The following is a 15,778-nucleotide window of genomic DNA, read 5'->3' as shown; positions in this document are numbered from 1 at the left end:
TCTTTCCTTTCCTGTCACGCTCAGTGTCAGTGCCCATTCCAGAGGGGTGGTGGTGGTGCTGCTGCCCTTGGGCCTGGAGGCTCAAGGCTGCCCATGTGCATTCAGGTGACACCTCATGTGTGCAGGCCCGCTTTGGAACACCTGCATGTGAAGCATTTAAATCAGCCTGGCTTCCCATCAGTGAGCCCAGCCTGCGACCCGTCGTTATTTAGCTGCTGCAGTAATTTACAGCAACTGTCTGATCCTTAATCTTTTCCTGGGATTAAAAAGCTGGTTTTCTCTGTCCTCCCAGCTGCATGGAAAGTAACTTTGTAAAGCTTTATGTGAGAGCAGTGATGTGCTGATGTATCCCTCGAGCCTGGAGCCTGCTGTGTTGCTGCAGAGGCAGGCGCGGTGTGAGGAGCAGGCCGTGTGTCGGTGGGCCTGTGTGACTGCCTCCCTCCTCCCTTGCTCTCAGGTTAAAGGCCACTTTTATAGGCCAGTAGGGCTCCTTACGGTCAGACTGCACTAATTAGTACCGATTAACCATTATCAGTGACAGACAGTTCTTACAGGCTTCATAAAAGAACCCTGTATGTGTTTCTCTGGCGAACCTCCTGTGGGATGCAGAGCTCCCAGCCAGCCCAGAATGTCTCAGCTTGCCAGGCACTGGGGAGGATCCATGTCCTGTAATCCCCTCAGTGTTGCAGGCAGTCACACAGTGACGGGTGAGAGAGAAGTCATGAGTGGTCTTTTGTTGCAAACTTTTTGCTGCTTTGTTCTCCTCACTTGAAATTACATCTGCTGGGCTAGAAAATACAACTCCTGGGGTGTTGTGCAAGATTTTGCTGTGGCTCTTCCTCCTTAGCACTGCACAGCCACTGCCCCTGCTGTGGGCATGGGGTGTCAGGAGACCCTGAGCTTTCAGCAGGCTCAGCTGCATGTGGGGCTCAGCTCTGTGTGTTTGCAAGGAGATAGAATGTGATAAACAGTCCAGCAATGCCTTGAAATGCAGAGTGCTGCCCTAGGCCATGGACAGGCACTGTTGGATGTGGCAGAGAGGTCTCTGGGGTGGGCTGAGTGATCCCAGAAACTTCACAAACCTCTGTGAAGCTTTGGCAATGCCATCAGGCGAGTTCAGGAGAGCGTCCTGGGGGAAGCAGGGGAGAGAGGAACGGGACCTTGTGTGGCAGTGTCTGGTGTGGGAAAAGCACGTGGGGTCAGGATCCAGGAGCGGTGGCACCTCTGGCACTGCTGGCCTGTGGAGATGGTGGGAGCAGGTGATGCTGGCCAGGGGAGCTCTGCCAGGACGAGCCCCCAGAGGGGAGCTGGGGTGTGTGTGCAGCCGCTGTGGTGGCTCCCATCACTGACGGATCCTTTCTGTTTTTCTTTCAAATGTCTCCAGGCACTGAATGTTTAGGTCGCACCTTTCCAGGTAAACTGGGTAAGTGAAGTATTTCAAGAGTTGCCAAGATCTAATTATGAAGGCTGATTGCATGATTGCAGCTGCTGTACCGTAAACACCCCGGGTCCTGCTCCACGCCACGGGTGGGACATTGCTGGCCCCCAGAGCAGCAGGTACCTGCTCCTCTGCCCCACAGGGGGATGCAGTGGTGTCTGCAGAGGCTGACTGTGCAAACCTGCTGTTCTTTGGCTGTCCATACCTGGCTGCACTTGGGTAATCCTGGATGGGATTGTTTTTTTTTCTGCTGTTCAATGTAGAAATGTGTTCAAAAGCTGAGTGTCGTTTTAAGCACCAGCACTCTTTCGTTTGCTGCTACTCTGGCAAACTGATGAGCAGTGTTACATTGAGGAAAGAGACTTTCACTCGATTTTATGGAAGTAGTTGACATCCTGCAGCTTTTTAAGTCATGGGATGTGGGACTTTAGCTGAGTGTGGCCAGAGATGCTCAAAAGCACAGACAAAACCAGGTGTTGGAAGCCCTGTTAAACCAGGCTCCTGGATTTGAGCTGAACCTGTTTGCAAAAGAGCCTTTAAAAAGACACTGCTATAGTGTTTATGGGTCTGTCTCTCAATTTAGAATTGAGTTTATGACAGTACCTCAGGACTAAGGTGTCTTTGCTCAAATGTGGTGTACCAAGCCTTCTGGGGAAGAACCAGCTAAATAAATTGTTAACAAGTGGTGAATGAATGATTTTAATAAATGGCAAATCAATTGCTATAGAGCCTAGAAAGTCAATAGAGCTTATGACCTTGGTTTATAACCACACTTGGATCTTTAACATGCCTATAATGCCTACAAATCATTCATTATGCTTTTATCAAGCATCAATTAGTAAAAGTCATAATCTAAAATAAGAGGGAAAAAAAAAATTATTTCAGTTCCTTTATTTCAAGCCTGGTGGCACAATTTGGTTGCACAGCAGGATAGCCCTTGCTTATGCAAAAAAGCTGTGAGACACCACCGGTCCCCCAGCAGCGTTATCGTTATCGTGGTGCAGACATCAGGCAGGGGAACCACGGGAGCCTGAGGCTGGGATCAGCCCCGGAGCTGGGACACTCACACCAGCCCCAGGGAAACTGTCCTGCAGCACTCAGGGGTTGATTTACATTTATTTTATATTAATGCCGTAAGATCTCAGCAGATCGGGCGGGCAGGGGTAGCTGTGGTGTCCCAGTGCTCTGAGGGGCTGCTCGGGGCGTTTTTGTTCCAGTAAAAGGTGTTTGGCTGTTGCTCCGTGGTTGTGAAACTCACACCCGTTTTCTTGTGCTGTGATTTGGGAAAGTGTGTGAGCGGGGATGTGCTCGAGCTGTGCTGCTCTTCCTGCTCTCCCTGGTCTTCCCATTTTGTGTGTGTGTGCTTGTGCCTCGGGGAGGGAGGCAGAGATGCAAGTGAAAACATGTGGTTTTCTTAGAATATAAATAACAGAAAATTAAGTATAATTTTTGTTTGTTGTAGAGTCATTCCCTGCAGTCTCCAGTTGTTTGCTCCTTTGCTGCACTCCTGTACTCTTTGGTTTTTTTTCATCTTACCAGATGGATGCTGTTTGGAGTGTGCTGCAGGACACTCCAGTGATCTTGCTGCGGGGTTAATTGTGCGCCCAGCGAAGAGCTGTGCTTGCAGACATCAGTGCATGCCCAGGCTTCTGAGAGCCCAGCCTGCCAGACGGGGCTGCCTCTATCAGACGGCTTTTTGCCTCCCTTTGTTGTCTGGGTCCTTGTCTGCAGCTCCAGCCTGGGCCGGCATTCCCAGACATCGCCACCTCCACCACCCGCGTCCTCCCAGAGTCCTGGTGCTGCCTGCAGGGCCACAACCCAGGGGGAGATGCCCCTGCCCGTCCCAGAGATGCCCCTGCCCGTCCCTGTACCACCTGGGTAAAGCCCTGCACGTGGTGGGTCAGAATACCAAACCTGGGCAGGGAGCAGCACTGCCTCCCTCAAGGGAGGTTTGCTTTTCACTGGGCTTTTTTTCCTGGGTTTTTAAGGTGTTCCACCATCTCCTTGGTAACTCCTGGGTGTCTGTGGTGTGGATGTCAGGCTTTTGGATTCCTCTGAATGACTTGTGGGTGCCTCTTGTGCCTGCTGGGAGGGAACAGTTTGGCTGAGCTGCAGCCTCTGCTCAGATCTGTGCACTGGGGCATGGTCAGGCACCGCTGTGTCCCCTCCATGGGGAGCGAAAGAAGAGGTGCTGCAGTTTCTGGTGGATTTTGTGTTAGCCCTCCTGCTTCTCACAGAGGGTGGCTTGGAAGTGATTACAGAGGGGGAAGGACAGAATGTCCTCAACAAATGGCTATTCATCTTATTTAGGAGGAGATGCATTCCTTGAACTCTGTAAAATCAAAGGGCAGGGTGGAGGGTTTACACCAAGCAAAATTCACATAGCTGAACGTGTAAGTACATGAAAATATGTGATTTCTTAAAAGTTTGGGTGAATTCTGAGAGAAGCTGGGTCATGTTCTGCATTCACTGCAATGTGAAAATGCCAATGTGCACCATTCTTTATTGTATTGCTGTGGGTTTGGGTATTTTGTTATATTAGTCTTAAATGCATTTGTTTCCATAGCTGCACACTGCTGATAAAAATCCCAGTGTGGGATCTCTCAGTCTCCCTGTGCATGTGCACCAAAAATAAATCCCAGGCAGTTGTCAGGAGAGGAGCTGCTGCCATGGCAGGTGCCAGGCTGTGAGGAGGGTCTGGCTGGACCCTGCTGAGGCTGCAGGTGTGTGGCATCTTGCCGTAGTGTCCATCCACTGACCTGCCACAGCTCCTGGCTCTGTTGGTGCCTCAGTAGTCCCTGGAGCACCTGGGGAAGGAGTTGCCAGTGATGTTTTGGAGATAGGGCAGGAAGCAACAGATGCAGGGGGAGAAGAAAGTCCTCATCCCTCTCCTTTTTGTTGTGTGAGGTGTGGAAGTGGTGAGGTGTGCTGGTGACGGATTGGCATCTGGTGGCTACCAGGATACTGAAACTCCTCTCGTGCTCTGAATTCCCTGTATTCACCATCAGCTGTTTGTAAATCACCTCTCATCAGAAGGAGGTGGGGATTTAATAGCTGCTTAAACAGTCTCAGTTGCTGGGTCTGGTTTTGCTTGGTCTCAGGCTGTAACTCCAGAGCTCCAGCCTGGAGCTGGCAGGAGGTGGTGAGGGATCCCTGCAGTGCCTGAGGCGGCTGCTGGCTGTGCCCAGGGTTGCAGGGTCCATGTGGAGGGGTGCCATGGGCCAGTGAGTGTCACAGGGTGCTGGGCTGAAGCACATCTTCCAGGTATTTACCTTTCCTCCAAGAACAGTGAAACAAAAGGGTTTTGTTTAGCCCAGAGTTCTGATCTGTGGGTTCCCAGGTTTGCCTGCAGCCCCACTCTGTGCTGGGTGTGCTCGGGGCAGCTCCTGCTCCTGTTGCCTGTGCTGGCATGGCCAGGGTGTGGAATCACCCCAGATCACCCCTGGGGGCACATGGGGGTGATTCCCCTCACTGCTCTGCCAGGGGTGTCCTTAACCCCCCCGAATGCTCTCTCTCCTTTAATGCATCTTTTTAAGTACTGGGTAATAGTGTTTTCTTTCTGGCAGAGACAAACAAGGGCTTTTAATAGGTCTTTTATTTTCTCTTCGTGCAGTTCCCTGGCAGTAACCTGCCATTAACTCCAGCATTTATTTAGAGTATTAATATTTTTATATGTGGGGACCTCAACACTGGGAAGCCAAGGGGTTTGATCAGGGTCACCCAAGAAATACGTGTTAAAGCTGGGATTTTTTTCTGAACGCTGAGCTGACCTCTAGGCTTGGCAGAGAGGGAACATCTTGTTTGTCCCCTTTTAACTGAGCCAGACAGGGAAAGCAGAAAATCAAGGCTCTGTGGAAGGAAGCATATATTTAATTTGTGCTGTTTCCTGTGGGCAATCCGCGCAGGGCTGGGATGGCAGGATCTGCGTTCAGGAGCGTGAGGATGCTGCGTGCGGAACACACGGAGGCAAAGGAAATAAAGGAAATCTGACGGGCCGCTTCACCTCCGCGGGTTCCAGCGGCGCTGGGAGGTGGAAGCTGCCCTGCAGACCGTGTGCTGGGGAGGAAGGGCAGGGCAGGGTGTGCCGTGCCGTGCCGTGCCGGGCCGGGCTGGGCCGTGCGTGCCCCCTCCCCGGCAGCGGTGCGGGCGCTGCAGCTGGGGCTGCCCCGCAGCGCCTCTGTGCCCGCCTTGTGTGAGCAGCCCCAGTGTGCCGGAGCACAATGCTCCCTTCACTCCCCGGCAGACTGGAGGTCTAGACGCTCTCCCTGCCTTTTGTTGTCAGGGTCACAGGTTAGGGAGCGTTCCCAGCTCCTTTTTCCCTGCGCCGATCGGGGATCGCTGCCCGCACGGGGAGCTGCGCCGGGGCGCCCCTCCGGAGGCAGTCACCTCGCTACCCAAACACGCTCAGACTTCAAATTATTGTGGCAGCTCCCAGAGAGAAATGTGCTTTTGAAAGGCAGCCGGGATCACCCCCACTCCAGCTCTTGCCGGCACAGATGCTCAGCTGACACCAGCTAAATAGAAACCTTTTAGCTCTTGCCAGTAAGTCTGGAGCAAACTGCCAAAAAGCATCGAGGACCAAGACACAAAACCAAGTCAGGCCCCAGCAAAGTACTTGCAAAGGAAGGATGGAACTGATGTGTTCTGTCTCTTGATCTTTGGCACATGAGGTGCTTCAGTCTCGGGGTTGTTTTTTTTTTTCTAAATACAATGGTGGCATTTTAAAGGTTTTCAGATAAAAAGTAATTCCCCTAGCAACAAAGGGAAGGTTTTTCCCTTAGTGCAGGCTTTTTTAAGCATTTCTGAAATTTTCCTTCCCCGTTAAAGACAAGTTTGGCTGAAGGAGACATTTTTAGTGGCTTTTAGACATATTTAGAGATGGAACTTGAACCTGTGATGTTTCCCCTGCCCCAGCCCACCCCTGTCAGCCTTGCCCTGGCTGCAGCCCCTTGTCTGGAGAAGGGAGGTGCACAGGAGGAAATGGTTTGATAAAGAAGTTAGGAACAACTTTTTTCTTCTTCCTGGCAAGAAGACATAACAAAAAAATTGGTAGGTTCATGCTTTTTAATATTGAATTAAAATCTATTAAATAGTCACAGGGAGCCAAAACCTGAAATTGCTGTTAGGCACTGCTGTTGGTGAAGTGAAATGCTTCTGGATCTGGCTCACTTCTGCATTTTGTGTGTGTGTTTGTATCATGTGTGAAGAATGAGTCTGTGAAGCTCAGATAGAGGTTTTAAATAGCAATAATGCTGGCAGCTCTTTCTCCCTGAATCCAGGGCTATTATGTGTCTGGCTCTTGCCAACATGAATTGCAGAGGAAGTTCATGTGAACTCCCTGGCTGATGTGACAGCTGCACAGCCGTGGTGGGTTCAAAGCCCAGGCACTGTTGAGCAGAAGTGGTGACTTTTCTGGTGTTTCTTATTTTCAGAGGGTGAGGATGGACCATGGGAGCCTGTTTCCCACCCCAGTCCTGGCACAGACAGGGATGGGCACGTTGAGCAGCGATGGCCCAGCTTCTTCCCCAAAGCTTTATCCATGGTCCACATGCACTCTCAGGGGGATGTCACTGATTTGTGCTGCCTGGGGGACATGAGGGGGACACAGACCATCCCACCAGCAGTGGTGGAGACCACAGAGCCCCCAGACCTGCCCCTGTGGGAATCCTGATGCACCTGTGTGCAATGGGAGCAGTTTGGGGCTGATTCCTCTGCAAACCCGCAGTGCAGCGAATGGTGCTGCTCGAACGGGGCGTGGGGGGAAATAATGGTAAATTCAACTCTGTAAGGGAAGAAAAGCATCCAGCCCCATTCTTTACTGCTCATTTTGGTAATTTCTTCCAGATAACCTACACATCTGTGTCAGTGCAATTAAAGCAGAAATTCTGTCTAATGAACAGTTGTAGCCCTTGGGCTATTGCGGAATGAACAATGAAGTTGGAAACAGTCTTATTAAAATAATAATTAAGAAACAAGGGTTGGGAGACAGAGGGAGGTGCAGGTGAGGCGGTGGTGGGATGTCACAGGGTGAGGGGCAGAGAGGAGCTGGATTCAGGCTGGTTCTGGTCTGCCAGGGGTGGCTCCCACCGTGACCCTGCCCTGTGGAGGGGACTGGGCAGTGAATTGGAGCCAGGGCTGGGCACAGGGCCATGCCAGGGGCACTTGGCTGTGCCATGTCCCAGCACAGCAGGCTCAGGCCAGTCTTGCCCTGGGGTGGAAGTGTTGGCCTGCAGTGGCTGTGGCCTGGTCCTGTCACGGCAGCGTTTCCCCTCCTGTTCAGCAGATCAGTGATTTTGCCTGTGTATTTTATTTTGAGGTTTTTTGGTTCTTCAACAATTGATAAAGCTCAGAGAGGAAGGAGAGTGTTTCTTGTGTTAGACAGGATTATATTTTGTTTTGTTTTTTTCCAGAAAACCATCCTTTCTCTGTAAAAAACCCAACACTCTGAACACCCACATAGTTTGCTTTAACTTTCTTTACTTTTTTGCATTCCTGAGGACTTGGACTGAGCAGGCTCAGATGTGTCAGTGATAGGGACTGGCCAGTTTTTTTCATGTGGTACAGTTAATTCTTTTGTTTTTAAGTAAATAAAAACAAAAATTTCCTTTTCAGTGTTGTTAACCCTTGGGGTTATAATACTGTTTCTCCAGGAGTCATCATTTTATGCCAGTAAATCAGTTAAAACTTGGAGCTGGCTTTTTCAAACTTAATACACTCCTATTTAGAAATGCATGTGCTGCAGAAAGCCACTGACATCTCAGATTAATAAAATAAATTAAAAAAAAAAAAAGCAAATGCCATAAAAAAGAGGCCAGACAAATCCCACTGGAATGATACATTGGAATGATTTTAGTGGGATTTATATCTATGAGCTGTGGGGGTTTTGTGGTTTTTTTCCCTTTTGAAATGGTTGTGAACCAGAGTGATTACTTATCATTTTCATTTTAACTCCATCTGACAAATCGTTTTAGATGGAGAAAGCAATACTGCGTCTTTAAATGGCCACTCTGTCAGCGCATCTTGCAGGGCTTTAAATGCCCTTTGTTATCGCAGTCTAGACAGGACGCAGGCGGAATATTTGATATGTTATAAGGCAGAGATGTGACAAGGTTGAATTAATTTACTGGCTTATTTAAAGCTGAATTTCAAAACATTTTTCCTTACAAACTTGTTTTTTTTTTCTCTCTCTCTATCCTATATTTTTTTTTTCCAAGTTCGTGCAGTATGTTTCAACTGTTTAGACTGGGAGAGGAGACATTGGCTTACTGCAGCCTGCAGTACTTTAATTGCCCTTTTTATGACTGTCTAGACATCATGCAGATGCATGTTTGTGGTGAGAAGACATTTCCCCCTCTGGTTATACGATAGTCTGAAACCTTTACATTGCCTATCTCCTTACCCCCTCTGCCTCGGAATGCGCTTTGCTCCCTCCATCCCTGAAAATCACTTTTCCCCTCAGTTTTATTTTTTTGAAGGACGCTTCGGCCCCCGTTTTCCTGCTCTTTTCCCCATGCTGGTGTGCAGACGGAGGTGCAGGAGGGGATGGCTCTGGGTGTCCGGGGGTGTCCCCGCAGCCCTGTCCCCGCACAGCGACCACATCGGCGGGGCTTTCAATGGGTGCGGAGTTTTAGTTATGCAAATCGATGCATTAATTAACCCCGTTGCTATAGCTACCGCTTTATTGTTAAACGCAGTGAAAAGGGGACAGGCTGTGTCCGTGGATAATCCTCCCGTCGGTGCTGTGCCCTCTCCCGCCCCGGTGCGGGGCAGCTGCCGCCCGCAGCCCGCAGCCCGCCGGGCAGGTGGCGGGGCTGGCCGGGGCTCCGCCGCCTCCCCGAGCCCTTTGTGGGCGCTGTCCCGCGGCTCGGCTCCCCGCAGCCCCCCTGCCCCGTGGATCTGGGCATGGGACAGGGGAGCGGGACAATGGGGCGGCAGGAGGGATGCAGATGGGCCGGGATGGGGATGGGGGTGCTCGGGGATGACAGGGAACCCCGGGATGGGGATGGGGATGCTCGGGGATGGCAGAGATCCCCGGGATAGGGATGCTCAGGGAGGGCAGGGATCCCCGGGATGGGGATGGGAATGCTCAGGGATGGCAGAGCACCCCAGGATGGGGATGGGGATGCTCAGGAAGGGCAGGGATCCCCGGGATGGGGATGCTCAGGGAGGGCAGGGATCCCCGGGATGGGGATGCTCGGGGATGGCAGAGCACCCCAGGATGGGGATGGGGATGCTCAGGAAGGGCAGGGATCCCCGGGATGGGGATGCTCAGGGAAGAGGCAAAGCACCCCAGGATGGGGGTAGGGATGCTTGGGGAAAGGGGCAGAGCACCCCGGGATAGGGATGGGGATGCTTGGGGGAAGAGGCAGAGCACCCTGGGATGGGGATGCGTGGGAAGGACAGGGATCCCTGGGTTGGGGATGCTCGGGGATGCAGAGCACCCTGGGATGGGGATTTGGTTTCTTGGGGATTGCAGGGAACTCCAGGATGAGGATGTTCAGGAAGGGCCGGTGAGCCCAGCCCTGTTCTTGGCCCCAAACCCCATCTGTGCCTGGCCTTTGTCTTTGTGTGCGCCCTAAAACCTGCACATGCAGAACCCCCCAGTGAAACAGACTTCCCAGCAGATCTGCTGTGGGAGGTAAAACCTTTCTCAGGCTGTTGCTGCAGCTGAGGTGGAAGTAAATTTATTACCTTTAATTTTGTCAGATTTGGGGCGGTTGTACTCACCTCCCCCATTCACTCTGCTGTGTGTGTGTATATATATATATATATATATATATATATAAAAATACAATTTTTTTTCACATCTCTGTGAGAGTGTGCACATGCATTCGCTCCCGTCTGGTGGTAGCGACCAGTTCAGACCAGTTCAAGAACTGAACTTGAATCCTGCAGTGACCAGACACAGTGTGCCTTGTCTGGGCATTTGCATGCATTTTGCATATTTTCTCCCTGCAATGCATAATTTTGCCTGTAACTTAAGATTGTCCTTGTTCCCTGGGAGTAACTTGCCTTGTGAAAGGTCACTCCTGTGGCGAGCGGGAGCTGCAGAGTGGCACAGATGATAACTGGGTGCTTGGGAAGAGGCAGGGCAGGGAGTGTTTCCCGTTTTTTGGCCCTGGACCGTGCTGAGGAAATCCGGTCGCAGTTGCAGCCCTGTCGTGACCCGTGTGGCTTTGGCCAGCTTGCTCAATCTGGGTTTCAACACCCGTCTGCGAGCCAGGACAGCCCCTGTGGCACTGCTGCCCGGGGCTGCGTGTCCCGGAGCCCCTGGGGGAGCTGCAGCCTCGGGACAGGGGCACGGCAGGGTCCCAAAACCATTCCCAAATGTCAGAGGGCTCCTTGGGGACGTGCTGGTTGATCAGGGAGGTGCTGTGAGGGAGCTGTGCTGGCATGGAGTAGAAATGCTGGAGGAGCACAGGTTACCCAGCTGCAATTTGGGGTGTTTTGTGGCTTTTCTGCACCTCAGTTGTGTCCCTGAGCGGGGTGCTAGGTGTGAGTTGATGGGTGTCCTGCTTGTGGCGGCGAGGCACAGGCACCTGCTGCTGTCTCTGTCTCACTCGAGGTGCCCCTGCAGGAGCACTGGTCCCACAGGACTTGCTGGGCAGTGTGACAGGGGCTGGGTGGCACTGGGGCACCTGGAGCTGCTCTGGACTCTGACAGGGTCATGGCTGAGCACGCTGGGAATTGACCAGTGGATGGTTTCCACAAGAATAAGTGAAATGGAAACTTTATAGTGGACAGCAAGGGTGGAGATATGCCTGGTGAAACGTGGTGTCTCCAGCATTTGTTCAGCAGGCAGAGGCTGTGGTTGATGGTGATGGCATCCACAAACCCCCATCTGCACACCCCCGTGCCGTCCCCGCTGTGTCACACACAGAGCAGGACAGCCTGTGCCATCTCCCTGCCCTGCTGCTCCTTTCTGTGTGCACAGCAAGTGCAGCCTGCTGGCTCCTCGTGACCTGCAGCATTCAAGGCTCCCTGTTGTGCTGGTCTGGGTGACAAATGCATCCCCCATTCCTGGGTGTCCCCGTGGCAGCAGGAGGAGGGAGCAGCTCCGTGATGCAGCGCAGGGGATGCAGCTGAGGGAGGCTGCAGGTGCCCTGTCAGCACCAGGCATCCCTTGCAGAGGGAGACAGGGCTGGGAGGAAGCTGGAATCAGAAACCCAATCCCTGTAATTGCCATTTGCTTTCTGGAGAGGGGGCAAAGCCCTCCCTGCGTGGAGCACTTGCTCTCCTTGGAGCGTCCGCGTCTGGCAATTTGTCTGTCGAAACAGATGTGGGCAGCGACAAACATCTATTTCTATAACTAGAAACAAATTTGGTAATTGCCTCTTTCAACAGGACTTGCTCAAGCAGGAAATGAAATTCCTAAATGACAGTTAGCAAAAGTATTTATAGCTAAGTTCATAAATGAGATGTGCTTTCCTTTGTCATGAGTTTCTGCTGGGTGGAAGGAAAAAAAAACCTCTACAGTAGCAAGCCACATATTGATCAGGAGTGTTTCCAGGGTATACGAAAATACTTATTTATTAATGTGTTTATTTTTACTGGCTGTTAGAAATACCCCTGACAAACAAAACCTGCTTGGTCTTTCAGGGTCAGCTGGTGGGGTTTGATCCGGATATTGTGTGCTGTGTTTTTTCACTCATTATTTAGTAGATTTTTTTTTTTTTCTGATTCAGGCTATTTATGACCGCAGATGGTAAAATCTTGTTCTTGTGTCCCTCTCTCTTGGTGCTCTTTTTCAAAGGGATGGGTGATGTTGTGCCCTCCCCTCTGCCCAAACACCATCCAGGCCTGATGCTGTTGTGCTTCCTCTTGGGAAGCAGGAGGTGTTTTGGATCTGCTCAGCTTGGTGGGGGCCATGAGCCCTGCTCAACCTTTTCTAGTGAGCAAGCAAATTTACCTGCCTTTTAAGTGCAAAATCAAAATGACTTTATTCTTTTAATCCAGTTCAGCTGTTCTCACCCTGGGACTAACTTCAAAAGCCATGTACTGCTTGCAGTCATCTCGGTAGGCTGGGATCAGCCTGACTGTGTGTGAAATACCTCATCTAAAAATCCTGGAAAAGGGGAGGGTGAGAGAAGTAGGCAGAGAAAAGAGAGAAGGGGTTGGCATATGCAAGATTTCAGAGAGCTGGTGTGTCCCAAAGAACCTTGTTAGTTCTCACTGCTCTGAGGGAGCTGTTTCATGTCTCCAGGAGTTTCTCTAAACAAGTGTCCGGCTGACAGGTCTCTGCTCAGAGCCCAGAGCGTCCTGGCTGACAGAGCTGCTGACCCCAGCTCTCACATTTGCCATTTCCCTCTAAAAGCTGAGTTCTGCCATGCTGATCCTGCCTCTGTGGCCCTTGGATGTTTGTCCCACTCCCTGCAGCTGCCACCAAGCTGGGTGAGCTTGGCAAGGTCACCTTCTGAAAACAGGCCCAGTGGTGCAGCCAGGACAGTTGCTGTGGTTTTTAAGCACCAAAAAATGTTCTGAGGCCCAAGCAGTCTGATATTTGTGTGACTATTAAGCATGAAATAAGGCTGTTTCCTTTAAAACAAACAAAAATGGGGGTGGGAGGATAAGGCCACCATTTGCCAGTGACTCAGAGGATGTGATGCTTGATTACCTGGGTGACATCTGAAAAAAAGAACTATATTAAACACAGTTACAGCCCAAAGCTTGGCACTATGAACAGGACTTCTTGAGGCTCTATCTCCTTTTTTCCAGCAATGTTTTTATTTCAACTGGCTCCTTTTCTGAGTCTCCCTTGCTCCCTGCCCTCCTGCCCCATCTCAGCCTGTCCTCACAGGCTGGCAGGGCATCATTTCTGCTCACTGCATCAGGATTGACTGTGCTGAATCAATGAAGTTTATCTGTTAACTGTACTGATGATGCATGAAACAGGCCCAAAATTATCTATTCCCTGCTGTCCTGCCTGTTGTCACAGGCCTGATCCTGCTTCCTTTGCTGTTGCTGCAGCTTCAAGGTGCTGCCAGTCAGTGCCAGCAGCAGCACTGTCAATATTGAGATCATATTCTGGATCTTCCCCTGCTCCCTCGTAAACAAACACAATTGTTGACAATCTGATGGGCCCTTCTCTCTGGTTTTATGGGGGTATTAGAAGACAAATGTAGCAGATGCTAATACAAAAATAGTGCAGTAATGACTTTGCCTGCTCTGATAGTTTCTGAGATGACCCAGCAGATGAGAGAGGGTGAGTAATCTGCCATCTGAAGTTCTTTGTTCTTTCATCTCTGCTGTCCACAGCCTCTGAAAGGGAGAACACTCTTTAATGAGTGTATATGTGTCTGTGTAAAAATGTGTAAGAGTGTGTGAGAGAGTTTGTAAGAGAGAGTGTGTAAGAAAGTGAGTGTGTTAAGAGTGTGAGGTTTTTTTCAACTTTTTTCCTTAGGAGTTACGGCTAGTGCAGCTACATTTCTTCATCTTAGCTGTTATCTCCTGAGTAATTTCACTTTTTCTTGTCACTTCTTACACGATACACAATTCCAGTACCTACAGAAATTGTAATTGAAGCTCAGGGATGACTGGTTTGACCTGCAGATGTGTGTTATACCTGGCTGAAAGCACAGGTCATCTTGGCTGGGACCTTGCCTCTAAGCTGTTCTGTCCACCTGTAAATGATAGCTGGAGTGTCTGGAATGATTGCAGCCAAATACAGGTTTTGGGGTTTTTTTTCCTCCTTTATACTTGTGGTGGTTTGGAGAGTTTGTCTTCTGCAGAGATACTCTGTGTGGAAGGAAGGGCATTAATAAAGTTTATAGGAAGCATTTTATGAACTGAAATGTAGCTGTAAAAGGCAAGGCAATGCATTTAAAGTGTAACCCAACCTCACCTCCCCTGCGGCTGTAAGGGTGCTCCCAGCATCACCATTGACTCAAATCACTCTCTGTCCTTGTAAATATATTAATTAATTTGTACCTGTGGGTGCCAGTATTTTGTGGGTGCCAGTGTTCTGTTTGTAAGGACTCGGGGAAGCTCCCAGGTGCTCCTTCCTGCAGCATCTCCTGTGGAGCTGTGAGCAGGGTCTGCAGCATGCCAGCCCTCAGTGAGGGACCCACGCATAAATCCAGAAATCTGAGACACTCCAGAGCTTCATGGTCCTGGTGACTGGGCAGCAGGGTGGGCAGTGTGACCGTGTTCACAGGGCTGTGAGGATGAGGGAAGAGATGAGGATCTGACTCTATGTTTCAGAAGGCTTGATTTATTATTTTATTATATATATTATATTAAAACAATTAAAACAAGAATAGAAGAAAGGACTTCATCAGAAGGCTGGCTAAGAATAGAAAAAGAAAGAAAGAATGAATAAGAAAGGCTTGTGTCTCGGACACTGTGATTGGCCATTAATTAGGAACAACCGCATGAGACCAATCACAGATGCACCTGTTGCATTTCACAGCAGCAGATAACCATTGTTTGCATTTTGTTCCTGAGGCCTCTCAACTTCTCTCTTTTCCTAAGGAAAGGATTTTCCATAGAAGATGTCTGTGACAGGGCAGCAAGGGCATGAGCTTCCTATAAATACAGGGGAGTGGAGTGCAGAGGCTGTGGAAGCGCAGAGTGCCCATCACTCATTCATACATCTCCACAGCCCCCTTGTCCGAGGCCGTGCGTGGCTTGAAGTGGCAAGTGAGCAGTGAAGATGAGCAATGGGAGGTGACAAGTGCTCTCCTTGGTCACGAACAGCCCGTTTTGGGGTGCTGAGGGGAAGTGCTGACTTGCAGAAGGGGGGCACGCACGGCGCCCGGCTCCCGGAGCTGCCGCGTCTAGACGGAAAACACGGAAAAGCAGGTTGTGTCACTTCAATGTGATGTCTGAACCTGTTAGTTTGAAACGTATTCTGGAATAAAAATTATGCAAAATTAAATTAGTGTGACCTTGCTTTGCATTTGGAGGCGGAATATGCCCATCTTGTAAAGCCTAGTGCATTTATAACACTTCCCTTGGGGAAAATTACAGAGAGAAATGGAATGAGGTCTCTTCTAATTGAAAAGTGACAATGATTAGGAAGCCAAATACAAAATGTGTTGAGTATTTTTTTTCTTGTTTTGTTGTGTGTGTGTTTTTAAGAATACCAGTAGAATTATAAATTATGTGCTTTGCAGTTTGGCTTGTTTTTCATTCCCCAAAGGCTTTTTATTAGCATAGCAGCTGAATTGCACTTGTATAATAGCATATTAACTCAAACTTTGGGGTTTTAATGATCTTTCTTCATTAGTTTGACTGAGCTGCTTGGATAAAATTCTTACTGAGCATATCCAGCTTTCCAGTGTGTTGGGTTTGTTTTCCCTTCTGCAGAAAAGAAGCCCATGAAGACAAGTTAAAACAGAG

The 15,778-nt window shown here is 50.0% G+C and overlaps 1 protein-coding gene across 3 annotated transcripts in view; it reads left to right on the top strand.

Annotated features, from left to right (window-relative positions):
- Positions 1-15,778, top strand: part of PMEPA1 (prostate transmembrane protein, androgen induced 1) — a 44,167-nt gene that overhangs the window by 14,300 nt on the left and 14,089 nt on the right. For 2 of the 3 annotated variants that reach the window (XM_058036293.1, XM_058036292.1), the window contains exon 2: positions 1,385-1,423. The exons of the other annotated variant lie outside the window; for it this stretch is intronic. In XM_058036293.1, the coding sequence (XP_057892276.1) occupies positions 1,385-1,423 (39 nt within the window). The remainder of the gene's footprint in view (positions 1-1,384; positions 1,424-15,778) is intronic. 3 annotated transcript variants of the gene reach the window in all.

The sequence above is a fragment of the Melospiza georgiana genome, chromosome 17, assembly GCF_028018845.1.
Source record: "Melospiza georgiana isolate bMelGeo1 chromosome 17, bMelGeo1.pri, whole genome shotgun sequence".
Lineage (NCBI taxonomy): Eukaryota > Metazoa > Chordata > Aves > Passeriformes > Passerellidae > Melospiza > Melospiza georgiana.
This window is presented reverse-complemented; position numbering and strand designations above follow the sequence as displayed.